A 25,371-nucleotide genomic window follows, 5' to 3' on the forward strand; every position below is an offset into this window, starting at 1 on the left:
TCCTCTGTCTCTCAGTCCACCAGCTATTTCACTGCCTTATCCCGCGCGTACACCCGCCCTCTTTCATCAGCCATAAACTTGCCCTTGCCCATCTCGTCCACCATCCATCAGGCCCAGCTACTCTTTCTGAGGGCCTTAGGGCTCATCTTCTGGTAGCCTCCAGCTTCAGTTCACAACAGGCACGTGCATTTATCCCCCAAGAAACTACAGCCCCCCAAATGCTTTGCGGCAACCTCTGGGCCTTCAGTACTACCAAAGACAAAAGGTTTTTCAGCGCGGGTCAGCCCCTGCATGGCTTTTCGGGAATTGTAGTTCATCTGCGAAGAGCCTGGGAACAACAGTAAGGCAGCAAGCCACCCTTCCCAGAATGCACAGCGCTCGTCCTCACCAATCCGAAGCGCGGATCTTGGAAGTAGGGCGGGGACGTGGAGGAGCTGTCCGGCGCACGCGCTGTCTGTGGCTGAGGAATTCATGTGGAGGTCAGAGTGGAAGCAGGTGAGAATGCTGGGGAGCGGCTGTGGTCCGCGTCCTGGCGTCTCTGCAGTGCCCCCTTTGCGTTCTCAAGTTTGGGCGGGCGGGGTGTGTGCATGGGTCCGCCTCGTGTCGGAGGGGAAGGGGGTGAGCCTGGGAGGAGCCAGGAGTTGCGTAGAGTGAGGTAGGTGTGTATGGGGGCAGGGTGAGGAATAATCCAGAAGCTGTTACGAATGGAAAGGCCGAGGGGTCCGGACTAGGCGTCCTGATCACGGGAGTGGAATAGTTAAGTGCACGGATAGAGATGAAGATACCCAGAAGTTGAGGCCTGAGAAGGAGGGGGAGAGGCTGAAGTGGCCGACGACGATGGGGCGGGGAAAGACAAAGTTTAAGTGCCAGAGCAGATTGTAGAGAGGCCAGCCGCGCTCCCGCCCACCCCGCTTCTGCCCCCACCCCCGGCTGTTCCGCGGTGCAGCTGTTTAGTACCTTTTTGGCCCTGTTACTTCTCGTGATTTGTTGGCTCCAGAACGTCATCCAGGGCCTGCTTCCATAATAACAGGTCATTCATTCTTAATGCCTGATGTTGAGAAACCGTGGTGAGGAGTTAAGCTGTGTCTTCTAGAATTAGACCTCGAGGTTCTAATCCTGGTTGCCTCCTTCATAGCTGCCTGATCTTAGGCTTCTCTTGTAGCTTAACCTCTCTTTGTGCTTCAGTTTCCTCGTCTGTGTAGTCCTCTACTTCATAGGGGTTGATGTGAAGGTTAAATACACAAATTGCTGTTAGAAGACTGCCTGTTGTAAAGGTTAGCCGCTACTGTTGTTTTGTTGTTGAAATCACATTCTTTTCTGAATCAAAATCGCACAGAACCAACCCCACAGCCTCTCTTCTGGGGCCTGCAGGTCCAGAAGATGAGAGGCTGTTTTGGTATGGTGCTAAGTTTTCTATGGGTAATCCAGCCCATGCCTCCTTCCCATTTTGAACCAATACCCCAGACGCCATTTCTTTAGTAAAAAAAAAGAAGAAAGTAGCGGAAAAAGAAGATCAGAGGAATTGATTATACAGTTTTACAAGCTGCAAAGTGTTATTTATCAAATGTCTTTCAGTTGAAGATTTAGAGCTGTCAGGAGTAGGGAAATAAATAGCTAGCTTGAGAAATGCGTGTGATGCCTCAGAGAGGGGTTCCTCTGATGATTGGGGATTGAGTTGTTTTGTTTGTTTTGTTTTTACCCCCTTAGGTGTGAGTGGGTCCAGCCAAAGGAGACATGGCTGCCAAAGTGTTTGAGTCCATTGGCAAGTTTGGTCTTGCCTTAGCCGTTGCAGGAGGCGTGGTGAACTCTGCCTTGTATAATGGTGAGGCACTGAGGGGTGGTGGGTCACGACCTTTGCCAGAGGATTTTCATTGGTCTGCCTAGCCCATGTGACATTCCTGTTGGCACCCACTTGCTGTGAATATATTTATGGCCAAGAAGGCTCACCTGCTGCCATCCTGCACCATATTATGGCCTTGTCATCAGAACCTCTGTCCTCATAGCCATAGATTCTCTCAGAGCCTTATTTACAAACAGCCTCCCAACCTAGTTGGGTGTTTCCACCTTCTCTTGTTAAAGTGATGCTGCATCAGTATGTCAGGATTTTGCTGGCCAGTTGAAATGGAGAGTCTGTTCTCTTCTGCCTGTGTAGGGAGTAACTCAGCAAGGGCTTTAGACCTTTGGTGACCTTGATCTGAACAGAAACTTTTGCTCTGCTCTAGTTGAGTTGTTCCCGAGAAAATATCTTTGAGATGCATTGCCCAGCTTTTAACAGCATAACCAGGCTTTAAGCTGTCTTTTGGGGACTTCCCTGGCAGTCCAGTGGTTAAGTCCTTCTACTGCACGGGGTGCAGGTTTGGTTCCTAGTTGGCAAATTAAGATCCTGCAGGTAGAGCAATGTGGCCAAAAATTTAAAAAATAAAAACAGCTAGGTTTTCTTCCACTTTCCTGTGTGACCTTAGACAAGTCACCTTCCCCTCCATAGGACTCAGCTTTCTCGTTAGTCAAGCAGCAGGATTGAACTAATTTATGTCTAAGACCCCTCCTGCTTTGATATTCTCTTTTCACTGTTGGAAAGCAGCAGTAGATTGACCCATCTCACGTGAGACTCTGACAGCAGAAGGATAACTTTCAGAGTGAAGACACTATAAAGTTCAAAAAGGCAGAGACAGAAAGCGGCTGATCAGAAAAGCCTGCTCTGCTTCTGTGGCCCAGCTTTATACTCTGATCTTTTTGGCCACCCTGCATGGCTAGACTGTAATCACCATCATTAATTTCTCTCTGAAATTAGCAATACAGCTCTATAACCCCTTCAGACTTTAGAGAAACCAAGCTGTTGGAAAAAAACAAAATGAGGACTTCCAAATTTTAGGATTACCATAGAGAGGGTGCTGCTTCTGGGAACACTGGGTTAAATCGGAGCCAGGATGGCCTGTGAGTTTTAGAAGGAAGTTTTGGGAGCTGGTTCCTAGGAATGTGTTGGTGGGAGTTCACGGGTGGAGTGGTTAATCAGAAAATCAGCAGCCAGTTGTTTCAAGGAGGAAGAATGTTGAGAATAGATCCTGTTACCAAAGTCCTTGGGAGGACATGGGACAGAGAGGGATTGCTTTGTTTTGTAGCTGTTAAGAAGCCTCTGGAGTCCTGAAGTGTGGGAAGACAGAGCAATATATGAATGGAAAACACCAGGGGTCTTTCAGACACGATCCTTTTGGTTAAAGGGTGAGGGGATTTTTCTGACTCATTGTTATCCTTCATTCCCAGTGGATGCTGGGCACAGAGCTGTCATCTTTGACCGGTTCCGGGGAGTGCAGGACATTGTCGTAGGAGAAGGGACTCACTTCCTCATCCCTTGGGTACAGAAACCAATTATCTTTGACTGCCGCTCTCGACCACGCAATGTGCCAGTAATCACTGGTAGCAAAGGTGAGTCTCATCTGTGGGTCAGATAGAGTGTGTGGAATGGGTGCTGTGGGATCCAGAATGGTGGAACTTCCCTAAATATTTTTCCTGAAGAGTTTTATGTGGCTACAGAAAAAGAAATATACAAGCATGCCTGAAGAGATATTATGAGTTCAGTTCCAGACCCCTGCAACGAAGCAAATACCATAATAAAGCGAGTCACACAATATTTTTGTTTCCCAGTGCATATAGAAGTTATGTTTATCCCAAACTGTATTGCTATTACAGGTGCAGCAGCTCTCTGTCTCTGAAGAAACAGTGCACATAGCATGATTTTAAAATGCTTTATGGCTGAAAAATGCTAACCATCATCTGAGCCTTCAGTGAGTTATAGTAGTAACATCACAGATCACCATAGTGAATGTAATAATATTGGGAAAGTTTGGAATATTGTAAGAGTTACCACAGTGTGACTCAGAGAGACTTTCTTGGTAGTTATCTGCCTTGCAATGCAGGGGATACCGGTTCGATCCCCAGTCAGTGAACTAGATCCCACAACTAAGGCTGCACACGAACCACAGCTAGAGAGTCCCTGTATCACAACAAAAGATCCCGTGTGCCACGACTAAGACCCAAATCAGCCAAATAAATATTTTTTTAAATGTGATACAGACATGAAGTGAGCAGGTGCTGTTAGAAAAATGGTGGTGATAAACTTGCTAGATAGAGTGTTGCCCCAGACCTTCAATTTGTAGGAAATACGGTGTATGCAAAGCACAAATAAATGAGATGTGCCTGTATATTCAAGATACACAACTGTATGAATTTAGAGAAATGAACGGATATATTTCAATAGTTGCATAGCGATCCAGTTTTAAAGAAATCTGAATGTGCCTTTGCTATCTTGGTTGACCCTTCCCATCAGTTCTTGTTCCCTCAGGGTGACTGTAAACTGATCGCTGGCTGTTGTGTTTGCCTTCAACCCTTTGCCTTGCTTTCCAAGGCTTATGTTTCCAGCAGTGTTGCCCTCACACTGTTACCTCCTGGGCCAAGGCCCACGTCCCTGAAAGCAATCTGGTGTCTGACATGCCACTGACTCCCTAGTTGGGGCCTGAAATGAATTGCTATCACGGTTCTTCTCTCCCCGTCATACACACAGAGGTGCATGGCAGTAAATGGAGCGGGAGATGCTGGCTCGGCTGTGACCTTTCTGTGCGGGAGGAGAGGATCGCGTGGCTGTTGCTGGTCCTCGGCAGATGTTTGCTTTCTATAGTAGTGTCAGGCTTTGTGCTGGGTCGGAGGGTGGGGTAGTTCAGCGATGAGTAAAGCAGGAGCCTTTAGGAGCTCGATCTAGCAAGGGGGACAGACATGGACGGGCGTTAAGAATGGGGTGTGGTGAATGCAGCAGGTCGGGGAGCAGAGGGACTGTGAGGAACAGGCATCTGTGCTGGTGCTTGAGGATGAGAAGCGTGTTGGACAGGGGAGGGGACAGGGTATTGTCTAATCCGTCCTGTTTCTCCCAATGAGGGAGAGGACGAGCCTCCTGTAAAGGGTCTGACCTGCCTACTACATCAGAGGAAATCAACAGTGGGGTGGGGTTCATTAAGGGACATCTTATTTTAACTTAAAGACCTTAAGGAGCACATGTGTAACCATCTCCCACTCTGGTGCCTGGTTCAGAACTCGTCTCATGGGTACTTGGTCCATATTGTTGATGGCTGCAAGCAGTGCCTCAGCTCCAAGCACAACTGGATTGTCAGGGGACATTGTAATTCCCTGGGTCCTTTGACTGGTAATGAGAAGCGGCCTCTCAGTGAGTCTGATAACCCCTCACCTCTGTTGTATATTTGACAGAGTGCTTTTATATCTGTTTCCTCCTTCAGTTTCCCCCAACATGCCTGGAAGGCAGATGATATCATCCCTGTTCTTACAGATGAGGAAATAAGCTGAGAGAGGCTAAGGCTGAGTGAGGCCATGTAATAAGTAAACATCAGAGTTAAGGCGCAGCCAGGCCCTAGACTGTTAGTCCACTGGACTCACAGTCAGCTCTCCGAGGTATACTCCTGCCTTGAGCCACATTTACCTGGCCTTGGAGAGGCCTTATCCTAGAATTCTTGGCGTTGGCCTATCTCTTTGCTTAAAATACTCATTATTCCAGAGATTCCACGGCACCCACTAGACCTATAATCAGAATTTGCTCATGTCAGAGGGCATTTAGGACACAGAAAAGCTGCCATCACCAGAATCCTTGAGGTTATTAGCACTGATGCTCTGCTGGGTTCTCTACCAAAGAAACCATGAACCTGTGTACCTCACCTTGAAGGGTTTGTTAATCAGCAACTTTACTTATAAATTGTAGCAGATGTGGCATAGGGGAGGTCATAGTAGACCATGTGATTTGTATTTTTAACTCCGGCATTTGTGCCCTGCCCTCAGATTTACAGAATGTCAACATCACCCTGCGCATCCTCTTCCGGCCGGTTGCTAGTCAGCTTCCTCGCATCTTTACCAGCATTGGAGAGGACTACGATGAGCGTGTGCTGCCGTCCATCACGACAGAGATCCTCAAGTCCGTGGTGGTGAGTGAGCAGGGCCTCGAGCCCAGCCCTCAAGAGCGAGCTCAGTGGCAGGAAGAAAACTTGGTGATGACTGATTGGGATTCTGCTTCTTCGCAATCATGACTGGCTCCTCTACCTTCCCTTGGAACCAGGCTCGCTTTGATGCTGGAGAACTGATCACCCAGAGAGAGCTGGTCTCCAGACAGGTGAGCGATGACCTCACAGAGAGAGCAGCGACCTTTGGGCTCATCTTGGATGACGTATCCTTGGTAAGGGTCTGGGGGAGACTGAAGGGTGGGGGTGGGGGGTGCTTGGCTCCATTTCTGGGTCGATACTGTGAGGTCCTACCTTCCACTTTCCTTGATGAAAACTTGAAAACATGGAACCTTCCTAGTGGGATGAGACAGTCTCTTTGGGTTTATTTTCAGGTGAGGATTCTTTTACTACCCCTGTGCCACAGACATTTCTATTTTGATTTCTGGTCCTACCCAGGTGGTCCCTAGCCACTAGATTTTTTACCTTCCCCAGACTGAGTGTTCCTCACAGCTCCCCAGGAAGTGTTGTCATGTCTACCTCGTTTGACACAGACAGAAACTGCCTGGTAGAGACTAGGGAGCAGCTTGGACAGTCTTTTCTCCCTTGCACAGACCTCCCAGCCTGACCCTTGGGAACTTCCTAACACCTAGGGTTTGAAGTGCAGTGACGTGAACTCTGAGAACTCCCCATGAAAGGTGATAGAGTATAAATGAATGGTTCTGTGCCCCAAAGCCTGGTATGGGGGCATCTCTGAGGCATGAGTTACCCTCTTGAGACTGTGTGGTCTGTGTATTTATACGACATTGAATGTCGCAGCGCAGACAGAAAGCAATACAGGCAGGATAGCATTTCAGATCAGGGAGGGTGAGGGAAAGGGGTCGTGTTTCTGATTCTCTGGGAAAAATCATTTGGAGTGATTTGTTCGGGTGGTGAGGTAGAGTGTTTCCTGTTCCGTTCTCCTGTGCGTCGCTGGGGAAAGCCACCGCTTCCCCAGCATCTGTGCAGCTGTTTAAACAGTCACCCTGTGCACACCCATTGCTCACCCCAGGGCACTGCCTCCATGGAAGGCTTTTGGGTTCCCTCTACTGGCAAGACGCCAGGCTGCAGCCACTTGGCCCTTGCAACTGAAGCAATTTCTCAGGCCCTGCCACTTAGTGTTAATCTAAACACCTTGGCCATGAGAACATAGTAAGTAAAAACCTAGGAGAACCTTGGCATTTTGCTAAATTTAACCACATAGTCCATTCTGGGGAAATGCAGGTTGACCACAAGAAACAGTGTCTAAGAGGTGTGAGAAGAAAATTAGGTTTCATGGGGAGTTTGCTGCCTTTATCTGGCCCTTCTGGAACGAAATTTTATTCCTTAATTGCGCATCATTTCTCAGGATCGTATTTTCTTCCCCAAACTTTGAACGGGAGTCCAGAAATGGAGCAAGCAAGGTAGAACAGCTGCAGTGTAAGAGTTAGGCGTGTTAAAAATTCTGAAAAGACAGTGGACTGCAATTTACTCTCCAGAAGAGGTTTTGAGCTGCTTATTTTTTTTAAAGCAGAGGTTGGGAGTGTGGGGGTGGAATGAAACAAGTAGAATTTGATAGCAGAACCCATACTATTCTCACCTTTATTCTTCCTGTTTAATAAAAAGTTAGATAAATTAAGCTTTAGGACTGCTGAGCGCTATTCCCATTGTTTGCACTTGGTCACTTATGTTACTAGGGAAGGCCTATGGATAATCAGAGTTTTAAACCTTCACCCTAAGCAATAATCTTTACCTGCTTTCTCTTTCTTTTAAACCCTTTACCAGAAGCACTTGCTCATAAGGAATACTGTGATTTGCAAAATCATGATTTGGAAGTCTCACTCGTCGTCTTCCTGTTTTGTGATGGAGATGCTGTGAGAAAGCAGTGGACTGGTTAATCTATAAGCAGAGAGCCTCACACTCTTGAATCTCTGAGAACCAGCTGCATTGCTCACTCTCAGGGGCTCAGTTTTCCATCTGGTCTCTCTGAGGGCTTTGAACAGGCCATCAAAGGACCTTGGAAGAGCGCTTGTCGGTGATGGGGGTCCTGGAACCCACAGTTCTCCTCCCCTAGGGAGGTGGTCAGTTGAATAGACACCTTCTGGTGCGCGTGGGCTGTTTCCTACCTGAGGACAGTGATGTACAGGAGCACTTTGGGCAGCTGAGGATTCTGGGCTGTGAACTCAGTTTGGACACGGATGTGGAGGTGGAAGGGTGTTCTGACCTCATGTTATCTCCAGCTGCTAGAGCCATTCCTGGCCCCTTCCTCCAGCCGCCATGGGGGCTCTGCAGCAGCCCTGTTGAAGCAATTACAATGCCTCATCTCGCGCTCACTCTCTCCCCTTAGACGCATCTGACCTTTGGGAAGGAGTTCACAGAAGCGGTGGAAGCCAAACAGGTGGCTCAGCAGGAAGCAGAGAGGGCCAGATTTGTGGTGGAGAAGGTGAGTGCTCAACCAGATGGCAGGGGCCTCTCTCCCCTTTCTCCTGTGCTCAGCCGCCCCGTTTGCTGGGTGGCCTGGAAATTCATCATCTGTCATCTCTTCTTCCGGGATCATCGGAAGGGGATTGTACTCCTGCAATTGGTTCCAGAGTCTTTAGGGTCTAGTCAGGGATATGTGAGGTTATGTTCCTAAATCATTGAAGAGTAATTTCTTTTCCACGTCCCTAAGATCAAAAACACTCTCCCACAAATAAAAATGTTTCTTCTGGAATACTTTCAGCTTCACTGAGAAGTTGTTTTTAACCTTGGTTACACAGTGAAAGCTGACAGCCTAAGGGATCAAACGTTGCACCAGATACACTGTTGTCGCTGAAGTTTTTTCCAGCACTAAATCCATCCAGATGTGTCAGAGTGTGCTGGGATGCAGTGGATTTGCACAGGGCCTGGTCTTTCAGTCTTTGCAAAGGTGTATTTTATTTCATGTATCTCCTTCTCCCCACCACTAATACACTTGGATTTTTATTCCTAATCCAAGATGCCTTAGTCCTTAGAATCAACCAAAGACAGATATATGGGAAGACGTTTAACTTTAGAGAATACAGACTCCATGTGGGTGGAGGGTTTTTGTTTTTTTTTCTTTTTTCTGCCTCTCTCCCGCATCTAGAACATGTCCAAAACCTTGCCTGGGGTAGATACTAGGTATCCGTCAACTTTTGTTGCGTGAACAGCCCCAGAGCCTCAGTTGAGCAGCTGTGTGTTAATCTCAAAGAGGCTCTGCACTGTGCTCTCCTCCCACCCTTCTGAAGGTCATGCATTGTAGATAGACGTCTCCCTGTTGATAAGAGCGGGGAAAGCCAGGAGGTCTTGTCCTCGGTGCCCAAGTTCCTGGTCAGGAACCCCTTCAGCCCACAGTCTAAGGAGCATCCTGTGCCTGCTGCTCCTACTTGGCTGCACTGGTTTTGATGAAAGTCGCTTTCACTTGGCCCTGGAGGGAAAGATGAAGAGTGAGTCTACCTTTCTTTCTCTCTTGCTTTCCTTGGTCTGGGTTCCTCCAGGCTCAGAGTAGGCGGCTGGCTTCGGTTGCTGTTAATGTTATTGAGGACTTTGAAATAAGACAGCTGTCTATACAGCCAACAGAAACGTGTCCCTATAGTAGTAAGCAGTGGGCATGATGGGGGCAAGGAGGATTGAGTGAACAGCGTTTGTTGAGCCCTTCTGAAAGGGGAGGTAAAATCCCAGAGCGGGTGCCTAACACAGTGCTTTGGAGGCTGTAACCCACCATCCATGCCCCAGCGTGTCATCTTGGTCTCTGCTTCCACCCTCGCAGGCCGAGCAGCAGAAGAAGGCAGCCATCATCTCCGCAGAGGGTGACTCCAAGGCGGCGGAGTTAATCGCCAACTCGCTCGCCACCGCAGGCGACGGCCTGATCGAGCTGCGCAAGCTGGAGGCCGCAGAAGACATCGCGTACCAGCTGTCGCGCTCGCGGAACATCACCTACCTGCCCGCTGGGCAGTCGGTGCTCCTCCAGCTGCCCCAGTAAGGCCCACACCTCCTGGGCCATCTGGACCACAGCCCCGAAGTTGCTCAGCACCACCTTCCTTCTCCTGCCCCAGAAATCACTGTGAAACTTAATGATTGGCTTAAAGTGAAGGAAATAAAAGTAAAATCACTTCAGATCTCTTAATTACTCAATCAGATGAAGCTCTTTGATTCTTCTCATTTCCATCCCCTTTTTTAAAATTTACCTTCTTACCCAAAATTGCTAAGTGCCTACACAGACAGCTTGGCTCCTGTCTTTGGGGCTGGCTGGCACTCCTGCCCAGGCACTGACAATTGGCAGAAGAAAAGCAGGGACTTGTGTGTGATGAGCTGGGAGTCAGTGGGAGGCCTGAGTAAACTTGTAGCCTCCAACCAACCCTTCATTCGGGATTTGAGGAAGATGGCACACTGATGAATGGTGAGCACAGGCCTCAGATTTCTCCAGTGGTTCCTGCACAGACCCAGCTGAAGAGAGGTGCTGGGGAGGGTCAGAGAGGACGTGACCCATCTCTTACCATAAAGCCGATGCTCTTTAACTGCGGGACCAGCGGAAGCAGGTGTGTACAAACGGCATGGATTGAAGAATCTGCCTCCCTGAAGGTGGGTGGGCCTGACTTGATTTGCTCTCCCCCTGCCCCAGAGTCCTGGAATGGATTTGAATAGAGAGAGCAGGCCTGGACCGAGATGAGAGTCCTATGGCCTTCCTCTCCACCTCCCACCTTCGTGTCTCAAATACCCGGCGGATTTCCAGCTTGAAGGATTGCATCCGGCCAGAGCTGTTCGGGCCTGCCAAAGACGTGTGCATCCAGTGTTCCTGGCTCCCTGGTTCAGAGACTGCCCTTCTAGAGGGCTCTGTGCCTGTTCCTTGAAGGAAATGACCATGGGAAGAAGACAAATGTGTGTAAACTACTATCAATAAACGACACCCAGACCTTCTAGCTCAGTCTTATGGGTTTGGTTTGTTTGTTTGTGGGAGCCATGGGCTCAGGACAGAACATTCCAGCAGTCTTCGTGTGCACATTTGTATCACCGGAGAGGACAGACTCTCCAGCAGGGCAGGAAATGCTTTGGTTTCAGAAAATACTGGGTCGCTGTGTTCCAGATCATCCCCAGCCTGAAATTAATCAGTGGTGTCAAGTGAGGTTTATCATGACATGGGTACTTAGGAGGTAAGGTTGGATGGAGGCTTGTTAACTTCCTTTGTTATCTTTGAGTTGGGAGTTGTAGGCCACTTACTGAAAGAGGGATTGACCTGTGCTAAGCCCCCAGTGCGCTCTGGTTAGACTGACAGTAGATGGCTTCAGGTGCCTTGCCTGTCATGGGATTGTATTGTTTATTCTGCTTTACTTTGCTGTGGAAAGGCATTGGTCTTTGAAGGGTTGGGGGAGGGGGGACAGGATTGAGAAATGAGCTGTGCAGGTCACCCACCTCAAATCCTTTCACGAACAAAACGGAAACAACAGTATGCAGTCAGCACCCACATTGACTGTGCTTTAACCTCTGCTCTCAGTTTAATCCCAGGCTCACCACCTGGCCAAGGAGAGCGGCCTCTTAAGAGGACTCTGCAGGCTGGTCCGTGACCTGGATTCTGCATTTCCTCTCCCAGAGTGATAGGGCCAGCTGTCAGCTGGGAAGGGGGACAGATGCACCGATTCGGGGTGGGTTAGGGACTGAGTTCTCCCGGCACTACACCCTGCTCCCCTTCCAGGGCCCCTCCGCGGGGATCACATCCCTTCCCACCACTGCGAGCATGCCGACAGGAGTGTGATGGGCTTGTGACCCTCAGCTGAACTTCCCACCGAAGCTCCATTCTGATGCTGAGCAAGCCTCGTTCAGCCCATCACCTCACCACCTCCCTGGCATCAGTTATCTCAGAATAACTCTTTCTGCTTGTGTTTTTTTGCTGTAAGAGTAGCGAGGTGTGCAAGTGGTGAGGTGCCTGAACTCAAAACGCATGACGACTGGAGCAGAAAGAGCTTGACTGCTAAATAGGTTCCAGACCTGCTTCCACTCAGCGGCCTTCCTCCTTTCCTGCTGTTTATTGCTCCAGACCCCCTCGGAGGGGGGTGGGGGGGGCCGGTGCAGGAGGCGCCTCACTTCCCCAGGCCCTTTTTAAAAGAGCAGTTTGTTTCTTACATTTGGCAGGAGATTGGATTTCCCACCCAGGTGTGTGAGGGGAGCCCTCCCCAGCTTCTCTGGGTTCTTTCTGCCTCCAGGTCAGCCCTTCAGCAGCAGGCAGGCCAGTTCCTGCTGATTTTGTCTGTAGCCTCCCTGCCATGGATGGTGCCAGTGGTAACCCGGGGCCTCATTCTGCCTTGACTTCCGCCAAGTAATTCTTTTCACAAATGTTCAAGGGCTGTTAACTGACTGCTTACCCCCAGTGTCCCCTGAAGGCCTCCGGGTTTCTCCAGACACTGCCACAATGGGCTTTTATCAGCTCCGGATTCTCTTGGCCTTGGATCAAAAGCCTTGTCCTGTCCTGTCCAGGGAGGGGGCCAAGCAGGGAGTGTCTTCATCCCTATCTCCTTTGGTCAGGCTGAATAGTTCCCTTGTTTGGGCCCTGAACTGGGGGAACCGGGAAAAAAGACCCTCAAAGTTTGCTGCATTTTATACAAGTTCTGCCGGTGTGGACCAAAGTGGGAGGAGCTGTGTTGCTCCTCCCATCCCCAGGTGGGTCAGTTTGAAAGAGAGAGAGACAATGGAATATTGTCCAAGCCTGGTGTAGCAAATTCTCTTCTAATGAGTCAGTGGTCCGGCCATCAGCAGGGAAGAGTGTTTAGGCCCTCCCTGGACCTTTGCCATCTGCCAATACTGTGGGCAAAGCAGCCCATCCTGACTGAAAATAACCTGGGTGAGATCGTCACAGGATGCTGTAATTGATGTCCCTGCCTTTCCTTGGCCTCCTGTTCATCCTGCACACTATTCCAAGCTTCATTTTTCTTTATTAATTTTTACTGGAGTATAGTTGCTTTACAATGTTGTATTAGTTTCTGCTGTATCACAAAATGAACCAGCTGTATGTATACACATCCCAGGTGGCGCTAGCGGTAAAGAACCCTCCTGCAATGCAGGAGACACAAAGAGTCAGACATGGGTTCAATCCCTGGGTTGGGAGGATCCCTGGAGGGGGGCCTGGCAACCCATTCCAGTATTCTTGCTTGGAGAATCCTATGGACAGAGGAACCTGGTGGGCTACAGTCCATAAGGTCACAGACATTCAAACACAACTGAAGTGACTTAGCATGCATACGTGTGTGTACATATATATATATCTCCCCACTTTTTTGGATTTCCTTCCCATTTAGGTCACCACAGAGCATTAAACAGTTCCCTGTGCTGTACTGTAGGTTCTCATTAGTTTTCTATTTTATACATAGTAGTGAAGAAAGCTGATCGCCGAAGAATCGATGCTTTTGAACTGTGGTGTTGGAGAAGACTCTTGAGAGTCCCTTATACTGCAAGGAGATCAGTCCTGGATGTTCATTGGAGGGACTGATGCTAAAGCTGAAACTCCAATACTTTGGCCACCTCATGCGACGAGTTGACTCACTGGAAAAGACTCTGATGCTGGGAAAGGTTGGGGGCGGGAGGAGAAGGGGACGACAGAGAATGAGATGGCTGGATGGCATCACCGACTCTGTGGACATGAGTTTGAGTGTACTCCGGGAGTTGGTGATGGACAGGGAGGCCTGGCGTGCTGTGATTCATGGGGTCGCGGAGAGTCGGACACGACTGAGCGACTGAACTGAACTGAACCGAATGAGTATATGTCAACAGACTTCATTTTTCTAAGTAGATCTCTTCCCCTTTCTCCTGAAAAACCTTCAGCAGCCACTCCTCCCTTGGTTGAAGTGAAGTGAAAGTCAGTCGTGTCTGACTCTTTGCGACCCATGGACTACACAGTTCATGGAATTCTCCAGGCCAGAATACTGAAATGGGTAGCCTTTCCCTTCTCCAGGGGATCTTCCCAACCCAGGGATTGAACCCAGGTCTCCCATATTGCAGGCGGATTCCTTACCAGCTGAGCCACGAGGGAAGCCCAAGAATACTGGAGTGGATAGCCTATCCCTTCTCCAGTGGATCTTCCTGACCCAGGAATCAAACTGGGATCTCCTGCACTGCAGGTGGATTCTTTTACCAGCAGAGCTACCAGGGAAGCCTCCCTTGGTTAATAAAGTGCAAATACCTTGTTCTGGCATTCAAGGCCCTCCCCTCACATACTTGACTGCTTACTGTCGCATACCTACCTAGTGGCTCCCATGGGATGGGGAGTGCTATTTGAAAATGCAAGTGGAAAGGGGCAGCTGCTACCAGCATGAGGTGATGGGGAGTGGAGGTGGCAGGGACACTATGAGGCCAATGTAATGCCAGTGAAACCCCCCCTTGAAAACACACACCAAACCAAGTTCCTTGCTCCTGTCGGCATACCCCCCACTTTCACGGCACCCCTCTGCTGACAGTGTCACTTCCTCCAGTCAGCCGTTCCCCCACATTTCACAGGTCCAGATGTCCCCCATCTGTTGTAGCCACGTGTTTGGGAAACAAACTCACTCAGAAGGACAGTGCAGATAGTGGAGTGCAGTTTATTACACTGGTGGGCTCAAGGCAGAGTCTGCTCTTAGCCAAGGACCCCAACCAGCATTTGTGAAAACCTTATATACCCTAAGTGTAAGTGCCCAAACCCACCTCCCCAAATTCCCTGAAACTAGCCTGAACAAAGGAAAAGAAAGATACAATCAAAGTTAAACCGTGATTCATATGCCTTAAGCCTAGGTACTTAACAGTGGACAATTATTAATAGGCCTGTGGTCATACCCCAATAAGCATAATAGAATTTATGATTCTATTCGGTTACACAGATAATTAGGGTATTCTTTTAGGCTACGGAGAGTCTAGGTACAAACCCTGGGGCTCTTCCATCTGGTTGGGGGGCTCTGGTTTTCCAGTTGGTATGTCATTTCCAAAGATACTGGGCATATAGCTCAAAGTCCAGAGTCCGGCCCAAGATGGAGTCCTGCTTTCAAGATGGAGCCTGTTCTGTTTCCTCCTTCACACCCTCTGAGTCCTAGCTCAGATTCTTTCTCTAACACACACAAAATTTCCCTGATCCACAGTCCCGTGAGGCACCTCGTGCTCATTTGAGTTGCAGGTGTGTGTGTTCTCCCTCCAGCCCTACATTTAAGGAAGGCAGGATCCTTATGTGAGTCAACATTTCCTCTTCTTTCCCCCAACCCTGGTGACCTTTTCCCCCCAAGTCAAATATGCCTGGTTCTTGGTGGGAGTTACTGAATGTTTGTCAGTCAGATGAAGAGATGAAGACTAGACATCCAGGACTGAGGTTAGAGGGGAGGTGAGGGTTTTTCCCCTCGCCGTTATGTTAGGTAAAGCAGGGCTCACAGTCCTGCAGACGGACCCATCCACAAAGGTCCCACCATCCTCAATTCCTGCGGCCTGCGTGTGCGGACTCTCCCCTCGCTCTCCTCTGCCCTCCCTTGCTTCTCTCTGGAGCACCTCTCCTTTCTCACCTCCCTCTTTCAATCCCGGTCCCTTTTTGTCTCAAGCCCAACTTAAAATCCTTCTTCTCCAGGAATTTGCCTGTGGCTGACCTCTTCCCACCTTTCTTTACACATAAGGTCTCCTTTTATTCAAAAGACTTTAGCTCTGGAATTCTGGCAACAGGGGGGTTGAGGATTGAACAAAAAAATGAGTGAAGAGGCCTGTCCCAGCTGGTAGAGGCTGGGATGCTTTGGCAAGGCCCAGATGCACATGGCTGGAAGAGAGAATGGAAATGTACTGGGCTGGGGAAGCTAGTTAAATTTTGAAAGAGGACGACTTTGCCCAGGACGCTGTGTGGAGAAGGAGGAGGCTGTATTTCCAGCATCCTCCAATCAAGCTATTTTGGAAGAGAGAGTACAGCTAAAAGGGCAAGGCTACTTTGAAGGAACTGGAAGCTGTTGTCATCCAGGGAAGATCAGACAAACCACCTGGATTGGCCAGAAAAGCCTTTTATTGATGACAGGCTTGGACCATCTAAATTTGCCCGAATGAGCTGCAAACATTCAGGTCAGGGGCTGGCAAAGTCTGGCATGCAGGCCACATGCAGCCCATTGCTTGTTTTCGTACAGCTCATGAGCTAACAGTGGTTTTCACTGGTTGGAAAAAATCAAAAGAATACTATTTTGTGACACACAAAAAAGATATGAAAATCAACCTTCAGCGTTCATAAGTAGAGTTTTGCTGGAAAAGAACTATGCACGTTTGCATTACAGCAGCAGACTTGAATACTTATAACTGAGATTATATGGCCTGCAAAGCCTAAACTATTTACTGTCTGTCCCTTTATAGGAAATGTTTGCTGACCTCTGACTTAAGGAGATTAGATAACCTTAAAGATGGGGTGAACCCTGAAATCTGGAAGTCTCAGGCCTGAGGGCTTTATGTCAGATACAATGTAATTGTCACCCAAGTCCTTGACTGTGTCTGAGGCTACAGCGAACTGGGAAGCAAAGTAACACTGAGGCCCTGGCACACAGACTTACAACACCAGCTGTCTCCGTGGCTGCACATGGCTCTGGAATAGGCAGAGTGGGAATGGGGTAGGAGACAGATGGGAATTAGGTGACCCCATAGTCACAAGGGGTCTGAGGATCTCCAGGCCTGCAGTAAAACCACTTCTTTTCCATTTGTCTGCCCTCCAGGAGCGTTTGCTGCTGGACTGTCCTTTCCAAGCCAAGCGAGGCCACAGCCAAGGAAGGGAGCCTGGTGCAGCAATGACTTCAGAGATGGGCCCTCTGGGACATTTAGCCGCTGGGTGGGAGAGTCTCTTGGTTAAGACAGTGTCTATCCTGGACAATCAGAGACCCCAAAAGAACCCACAGATGTTCCTCACTGTAGATTGTGCCAACCCTGTTCTCCACCAAACATTCAAGAGCAGAGGAGCTTGCCGTCTCTGGCTAACGATGGCTTCTTTATCTTGCTTGCCTCCGCTGGCCTCTCAGTGTGAAATGCTATTTCCCTCTCCTGCATCCACAACCCTCCAGCTCACTCACTTCCTTTGGGAATCTCCACTGCAGTCACAACAGCACAGAATTGAGCAGAAGGTTTTCAGGGCCTCAGAAACAGCCCCTTCATTTAGGGGAGAAGGGGAGGAGACTTTCCCAGCATCCCACAGGATGCAGGTGGTAAGGCCAAGGGGGGAATTGGCATCCACCCTCCATCTAGTACTGTTTCCATCCCATCTCTCAGCTTCCAGGATTCTACACCCAGGAGCCCCTGTCCTGTAAATCCTTGGCACTCACAGGTGTGCAAGTGCGTGTGGGGTCTTCATTCCCTTTGTGTACAGTTCCATCCCCAGCTAGAACACAGCACTTAGGAGGCAGAGACAGCACCTGTGCCTTCGAAGGCCCTCATGCCAAGGCGCTACATTCAGCCTTGCAGACACTGTGAAACTCTGAGCTGGCCTGGAAGTCCCAGGTTTCTCATCCCAGAAAACAACTAAGTTTGTAAAATATGGGTTCTAGAATCAGAAAGATTCGTGTTGGGATTCTGACTCTGCCACTTACTAGTTTGGGAGACCTTGGGTAAATTAGTCAACAACTTTAACCATCCTTTTTGTCTCATCAAAACTAAGGACACAAATATCCACATTGCAGGGTTGTTGAGGAATAAGTGAGATAACAGATGTGAAAATGCTCAGCACAGGGCTCAGCACACAGGAGATGCCCCAAATCGCCTCGTTCCCATCCCTATTTGTGTTTGAAGGTGCTTCCTGCCTCTCCCTGACGTCAGATATCAAAAAACTTATTTGGGCATCTACTGGCCCCTGATTCGAGGCCAGTTATTGAAGAGGGGCATAGGGACCATCATGGGTCTGCCCCTGGATTGATTCAAACAAGAAGATGTTGGAGGAGTTGAGTTCCAGGCTCCTCCTCCCCGGAGCCCAGATGTCTTGAGGTAGGAGGCTTGATCTAGCACTCAGAAAGCTGCATTCAGACCTTCCTTATTTGAGATTGGGGATACAAGTTGGCTGCACATACTCAAAAATGTGTTTCATACAAAGGATTTGCACAAATCTCTTTATATCTCCAAGTCTCCATTTCCCCGTCCTTGCAATGAGGGAGTAAACAGCTGTTTGCCAACTGAGCTCAGGGGAGTGTGGAACGTGTCCCCTGGGGCTCTGAGTCCCTCCTTCCCCTGCTATAGCCACAGCAGAGTTGAGTTTAGCAGTCTTACAGGAAGGCCTCAGCCACTTAGTGGTCTTAAAGGAAGAGATCCATGGCTACAAAATTTTGAAATCCACTGTCCCGTGGAAGCTGTTTTCAAAGGTTCCTTCCAGTCTGTTTCAGGCCCAGCCTGGCAAGACTGTGGCCTCTCTTCTCCACCAGGTGGCAGCAACCTGCCTGCAGCTGCAGTGCCAGGCTGTGTTGACAAGTACAAGATGTTCAGAAAAAGATCCCCAGGAAAGGACCAGGAGGATGTTAGCGCCAGCTAATACTACCCTTAACCAGAGGGTAAGTAAATAGATAGAGGTGACCCTCTTCAGTCGACTTCCTGATATAGAACCCCCTGGGCATCTGCGACTGTAAATATACCAAGTGTTCTGCCCCAACCACCAGCCAAACTGGTGCTACCCCTCTCTTTGCCAGGTGGGAAAGCGCCACTAGTTCAGCTTTAACTCTTTCTAAAACCAGACAGGCTCTTAACAGCTTTGGCAGCCTGAGGTTAGTTTGGGGGAATTAACCAGTTTTTAATGAATTAATGAGACACAGAGGGGACATCACATTCTCCTTCTGAGACCCCAGGAGTTTCCTTCCAACTCCCCAAACACTCCTGAGGAAAAGCAAAATAAAATCTGATAGTCTTAGGGATAGTTTGGACTTCCACTGTGTGGATGCTCTGTGCATGAACAGACCTGAAAAGAACAAGTGTCATATACACAAGCTGGTCCATTTACTCATCCAACAAGGATTACCGAGTGCCTGCTGGGTGCAGTCCTGGGCTAGATGCTTCAGGGGACCAGAAGATGAGTCAAACACAGATCTTTTATAAAGAAGTGAATACAACTTAAGTCAAATGACAGGTGATCGGGTTGTGTGTATTGAAGTCATATTGTGTATCTTCATCTCCCTTCAGATTTCTGTCTCTTATTGTTTGGTTCAGGTCAAAAGTTAAATGACGAGGCCATGAAATGGGAGGAGAAACAGGGGAGTGGAATGGTTAAAAGGAAAACAGAGACAGTTCAAACATTTGCCATAGGAATCCATAAAGTGGAGCACTGAATTGGCTCTGCTCTTACCGATGTGTACAGCTCTTAAAGCAAAGCATTCTCCCCATCTCCTCTGGTCAGTTTTTCTGGAGAATGTGATCCTAGCTCTACCCTGTTTAATCTTGCAAATGCACACTGCCTGACTCCTTAAATTGGCTTAAAACTAATACTTATTGCTTTGATATTTTAATTTCATTTGTTTACTTTTTTGGTTACATGGCATGTGGGATCTTCCCCCATCAGGGGTCAAATGGCACGCGCCCTGTAGTGGAATCACAGAGTCCTAACCACTGGACTGCCTGGGAAGCCTAATATTTTTTATTTTAAATGATACAGAGAAGTATAAAGTGCCCACAGGTAGTGTTTCTTAAATGTTATATTTAATATCATATATGCATCAATTAAAATGAAAATAGTGCAGGAAAATAAACAGTGAACAGTGAAAACCTTTCCACCACTCTTCTCCCACAGTTGCTTTTCCCAGAATAATCACTGTTAGGTCACTTAAATTTCCTTTCAGAAAGCAAAAAGTCAAGCATTCAGGAGCACATCCATCTCTAAGCCTATATGAACATGTCCTCTGCTGTCCTGGTTATTTACAGAAAAGGGATCACGCTCTTCCGCATCTGACTGCTTTCATTTACTGAACTATCTTGGACATCTCACCACAGTAGCACAAACAAATCCACCCCATTCTTTTGAATGGCTGCAGCGTTTCCCCTGAATCTATCATATTTTGTTGTCACCAACTGGCTTTTGAATGACTTGGTGGTGGTTTTTCATGTATTTTGCTGTTGCAAACAAAACCACAATGCATGCAGCTCCATTTTTCAAAGGGTCCAGGGATCTCTGCACAAGGTTTCCCTCTAGGGCAAAAGAGATGTGCCCAGGGTCCTAGGAAATAATCTTTGGGGTGGGGGGATGGTATCACTTGAGCCCTTGGAGCTGCCCAGAGGCTTCATTTTGTGAATGTGTGACTCTGACTTCTTTGGAGAAGTCATTATTCCAACTCCTGACCCTGCCAAGCTGGCATGGCTGCTACCAGGCTGGCCATCCAAGCACGGCTGCCCTGGACGGGTCCCTGCTCTGGAGTCCCAGCTGGCTGAGGGCTTGCTGGGTTGGTTGGCAAGCTCCCCATAGCTCTTGGCTCAGGCTGGGGTTGCTCTGCTTAGCTGAGGTTCATGGCTCCATGGTGCTGCTCTGAGATTTACAAACAAACAGGAAGCCAGGCCACTTCCTCCTTGCTGGGGCTGGTCCCCCATCCTTATCACCCACTTGGCCCAGGGGGGAAGGGGCAGCCCAGGATTCACAAGGCAGCTGCCGGGCAGAGGTGGTGGGGAATTCTGGTCCCACTCCCAGATGAGCTCCGCAACCCTGTGCATCCACTCTCCCAGCTGGAATGGCCCTGCTGCTGCTAAGTTGCTTCAGTCGTGTCCGACTCTGTGCGACGCCATAGACGGCAGCCCACCAGGCTCCCCCATCCCTGGGATTCTCCAGGCAAGAACACTGGAGTGGGTTGCCATTTCCTTCTCCAGTGCATGAAAGTGAAAGTGAAGTTGCTCAGTCATGTCCTACTCCTAGCGACCCCACAGACTGCAGCCTACCAGGCTCCTCCATCCATGGGATTTTCCAGGCAAGAGTACTGGAGTGGGTTGCCATTTCCTTCTCCCTACTGAGAATCGAAGTTAGACTCCAGCCTCTCCCTTTCAAGAAGCCTTTTCTGATAAAGTCCCCCCCACTCCATTTGACTCTCCCTTCTTTGATTGTGAGACAGAGTTCTTGTGAACTTGCAGTAAGCAGCTCTCTGGGTGTCTGTGGAGGGAGAGCTTTCCCCTTGAAGGTGGCACCAACCTCTTCTGTCTTTTCCCAGTACCCACCCAGCATGGCACTCTGCTCATGGGGGATGCCCAATTAGTGTCTGTAGACTGAATGACTGACCAACTCCAAAAGGGGTGCCAGGGAACAAGGGAGGCAGGACAGGGTTGTAGTCCCAGCTCATGGTGGAGCCTGAAGGCATCGCTGCTTTGGAGCGGACCGTGGGGCAGCTGACCAGGGGGAATGGTGGGTCAGTTAAGAGAGTGTGAAGCAGAGACATGGTTGGGGCCGAGGCCAGGGATGAGGGCTGCACAGACTCTGTCAGGTCTACAAGGCCCAGAGGCCCATTTCCAATCAGTAATCAGCTAGTTACTATATAGGTTATATGGCGGCACGGGGATGGGGGGGAAATGGTGGGTGCTGTTTTTTAAGGAATTCAAATCTTTAAAGCACAGTCAACATAAAAACAGGCTTCCCAGGTGGCGCTAGTGTTAAAAAAAGAAAATCTGCCTACCAATGCAAGAGGCATAAGAGACGCAGATTTGATCCCTAGGTCAGGAGGAGCCCCTGGAGGAGGGCATGGCAACCCACTCCAGTATTCTGGCCTGGAGAATGCCATAGACAGAGGAACCTGCCGGGCTGCAGTCTATAGTGTCGCAAAGAGTCAGACACGACTAAAAGCGACTCAGCACGCACACACGCACAACATAAAAACAATGCTGAGTATACTTTTAATCCTTGTGGTGACTCAGAGGGTGCAGTGGGATACTGCGCTGCCCCGGGCGGTCCTTACGCCTATCAATTATTTAGAGAACATTAGCCGTGGGCCCAGCAGCCTGCAGTGAGTCACTGTCAGTTGCTTAAAAGAGAATCTCAGCTATCAACTCACTGAGTTGCCACTATTCTCTTATTTAAGAAAGCTGAGCACAGAAACCGAACTTAAAAATAAACAACAATAACTGGGAAACTCTAAAAGCCCAGTTATCTTCCCTTTGCAGTTGTTTGGCCTTCAAATAAAAGTTTCTCTTTTAAGCACTGGCTGGGCAGGGAAGCCTGGGCGGGGGTTTGGTTGGAGGCTGCTGAGGACAGAGGGATGGGGGACCAGGCTGGGGCTGAAGCAGGAAGCACTGCCAGGAGCCAAAGACGTCGGACAGCACAGGAGGGCAGAGAGGGAGTCAGAGCTGCCTCTCCGAAAATGTGGAGACAACACAGACCAGGGACCAGCAGCCCCCCGACGCTTCCTAATGAGGGTCACACAGGTGGACCGAGAGCTAACCCTGGAGGCCTGGTGAGGCTCCAATGTGAGTGATCCTCACCTGGCTCCGTAGCAGCCTCCCAGCATTGCAGGCAGTGGGGGGAGTCAGCTCCCTACCTGCCCTGCCCAATTTCCAAAGCTTCAATGAACAGCCCGTTTAGGGTGTTTCCTCTATAAGTGGAGAAGGGAGAGCTTAGGGGAGACGGCTAAGGGTGAGGGCTGAGGCTGGGCTCAGCAGGGAGGCCACAGACTGTAACCCCCATGGTTGGCAAAACATGCCAGCAGCCCCACCCAGTCCCAACCGGACAGTAAGAGGTGAGTGGAAACCTCAGGTTAAAAATACCCAGTCTTCTTGTAAAGAGAAAGAAGAACAGGAAGGAAGTGTGGGGAAGCAAGGCAGAATAGAAAAAAAAAAAAACAAACAAAACCCAGAGAAGGAGAATGAGATGTTAGTAATGGCCGGAAGTTGATCAGGTAAAACAGGTGGGGAAAGCCCCCCAGGTGCCCGAGGGGCTCATGGGCAGGGTTCAGGCAGACATTCCCAGAGAAATGATTTGGATCCACTGAGACCAGGGCTCAAATCCCCTGCAAAGAGCCTTGGCCCAGGAAAGCAGTGCCCCCAGGGACAGTGGGGCAGGGGTGACCAGCGGGAGACTGTCATGTCTGTCCTTCCCTCTGGGGGGAGAGGGCCACCTGAGCCACCAGACCTTCAGTCTCAGGCCAGGACAGGGTGGAAGGGGGCTCACCTGGCCTTGGGAACAGCACCCACACTTGTGGAGGGAAGGGAGGACAGTGAGAGGGCTGAGTGAGGTGGCATGGCACTGACCAGAGGTGACCGTCAGCCCCTGTATCCAGGATGCTGAGTCTGACTCCAGACTCAGCTGCTTACTAGACCCACCACCTAGCACTGACGCAGAACTTCTCTGTGCTTCAGCTCCCTCATCAGTAAATGGAGATGCCAAAAGGGACAACCTCATGGTGTTGTGGGGAGGATTATGTACCTGCCCAAGGCTTCTAGAACATTACCTGGTACCGAGGATTGCTTTTTCAGCATTAGTCACTGCGGACTGGAGTAGGAGACAGTGCAGGTGATGGGTGGGAAGAAGTTCCCAATGCCTCATGTCCAGGGGACAGCGCTTCACAGACAGCCAGCACCACACCAGGCTAGGAAGGAAGGGAAGGAAGAAGGGGATAGAAATAAGATAGATGCAGCCTAAGCATGGAGAAGGCAATGGCACCCCACTCCAGTACTCTTGCCTGGAAGATCCCATTGATGGAGGAGCCTGGTAGGCTGCAGTCCATGAGGTCTCAAAGAGTCGGACACGACTGAGCGACTTCACTTTCACTTTTCACTTTCATGCATTGGAGAAGGAAATGGCAACCCACTCCAGTGTTCTTGTCTGGAGAATCCCAGGGACGGCGGAGCCTATTGGCTGCCGTCTATGGGGTCACACAGAGTCGGACATGACTGAAGTGACTTAGCAGCAGCAGCAGCAGCCTAAGCATTCAGGAACCAACAGAGGATACAGACAGCTAATCACATTTCAGCATAAAACAAAAGCATTTCGTACCAAGTGCTAGAGTGCATGAAGATGGAGTAACTTCCCTGCTTTCAGTGTTTGGAAGGTGCTGGGCATACTGGTCTTAGTGAAAGTGAAGTCGCTCAGTCGTGTCCAACTCTTTGCGACCCCACGGACTGCAGCCTATCAGGCTCCTCTGTCCATGGGATTTTCCAGGCAAGAGTACTGGAGTGGGTTGCCATTTCCTTCTCCAATACTGGTCTTAGAGGTCAAGTAGAGTAAGTCAGCAGGCTGAGAAGGAAGCATGGTATTCAAGGTGTGGCTCCTGGGTGAATGCCTGGGGGTCGGGAGCAGAGAGAGTAGCTGGGAGTGACCAGCTTAGAAGGGTCAGCAGGGCCCAGTCATACCATCCTTTGCTGAGAGATGGAACTTCATCCTGCATGTGGAGAGGCTAGGAAGGGAGAGACCCAAATCAGACTCATGTATTTGAAAGAATTCTCTGGCAGAAATGTGGAGGGGAAATGAGAGGGACCAGAACAGTGGCAATGAGGCCAATTGGTTTTGTGGTCCAGCAATGGTAAGGGCCAGAGACACCAAAAGGAGGGCCCTTACAAAGTGGACTAATGGGGGAGGGATAGATTAGGAGTACACACTACTATATACAAAACAGAAACAACAAGGGCCTGCTGTAGAGCACAGGGAACTCTACTCAATACTCTGTAATAACCTGGATGGGAAAAGAATATGAAAAAGAATGGATACATGTATATATATAACTGAATCACGTTGCTGTACACCTGAAACAAACACACTGTAGATCAACTATATTCCAATATAAAATAAAAAATAAATATTAAAAAATTAGAAAATAAAAAATATACTACAGCATGGGGAATACAGGCAATATTTTATAGTAACTATAAACGGAGTATAAACTTTAGAAACCGTGACTCACTGTATCATACACCTATACCATACAAAGAGATCAAACCAGTCCATCCTAAAGGAAATCAGTCCTGAATATTCATTGGAAGGACTGATGCTGAAGCTGAAGCTCCAATACTTTGGCCACCTGAGGTAAAGAGCTGACTCATTGGAAAAGACCCTGATGCTGGGAAAGATTGAAGGCAGGAGGAGAAGGGGATGACAGAGGACGAGATGGTTGGATGGCGTCACCGACTCAGCAGACGTGAGTTTGAGCAAGCTTCAGGAGATGGTAAAGGACAGGGAATCCTGGCGTGCTGCAGTCCATGGAGCAGCAGAGTCAGACATGACTAAGTGACTCAGCAATGACAACATTCTAGGTAATATGTTACGGAAAGACCTGAACAAACTTTTGGGCCAACCAAATATACTACTGTATCAGTTCAGTTCAGTCACTCAGTCGTGTCCGACTCTATGCAACCCCATAGACGGCAGCCCACCAGGCTCCCCCATCCCTGGGATTCTCCAAGCAAGAACACTGGAGTGGCTTGCCATATAGCAACTATACAATTAAAAATAATAATAAAATAAAAATACTGCTCA

General features: G+C 49.1%; 1 protein-coding gene across 2 annotated transcripts; it reads left to right on the top strand.

The window, feature by feature from the left end:
- Positions 1-410: 410 nt before the first annotated feature.
- Positions 411-10,927, top strand: PHB1 (prohibitin 1). Of its 2 annotated transcripts, XR_016035518.1 has the most exons (8): positions 411-495; positions 1,708-1,822; positions 3,262-3,423; positions 5,836-5,978; positions 6,110-6,226; positions 8,356-8,451; positions 9,778-10,546; positions 10,630-10,927. XR_016035518.1 is itself a non-coding variant. In XM_055407602.2 (7 exons), the coding sequence occupies exons 2-7, from the start codon at positions 1,735-1,737 to the stop codon at positions 9,988-9,990; spliced, it is 819 nt and encodes a 272-aa protein (XP_055263577.1). In that variant the 5' UTR covers positions 411-495; positions 1,708-1,734; the 3' UTR covers positions 9,991-10,927. The 2 variants fall into 2 exon arrangements, 1 of the variants encoding a protein (XP_055263577.1); XM_055407602.2 differs by having other exon boundaries at positions 9,778-10,927.
- Positions 10,928-25,371: the final 14,444 nt, after the last annotated feature.

The sequence above is a fragment of the Moschus berezovskii genome, chromosome 20 (assembly GCF_049115385.1).
Source record: "Moschus berezovskii isolate FMDL1 chromosome 20, NW_MosBer_1.0, whole genome shotgun sequence".
NCBI classification, from domain to species: domain Eukaryota; kingdom Metazoa; phylum Chordata; class Mammalia; order Artiodactyla; family Moschidae; genus Moschus; species Moschus berezovskii.

Bases quoted from the DNA above. Each gene is read 5' to 3' on its own strand.
- PHB1 (XM_055407602.2), top strand. From the start codon at position 1,735: ATGGCTGCCAAAGTGTTTGAGTCCATTGGCAAGTTTGGTCTTGCCTTA. The intron at 5,979-6,109 runs GTGAGTGAGCAG...CCTTGGAACCAG, and splicing joins AGATCCTCAAGTCCGTGGTG to GCTCGCTTTGATGCTGGAGA. The intron at 8,452-9,777 runs GTGAGTGCTCAA...CCACCCTCGCAG, and splicing joins CCAGATTTGTGGTGGAGAAG to GCCGAGCAGCAGAAGAAGGC.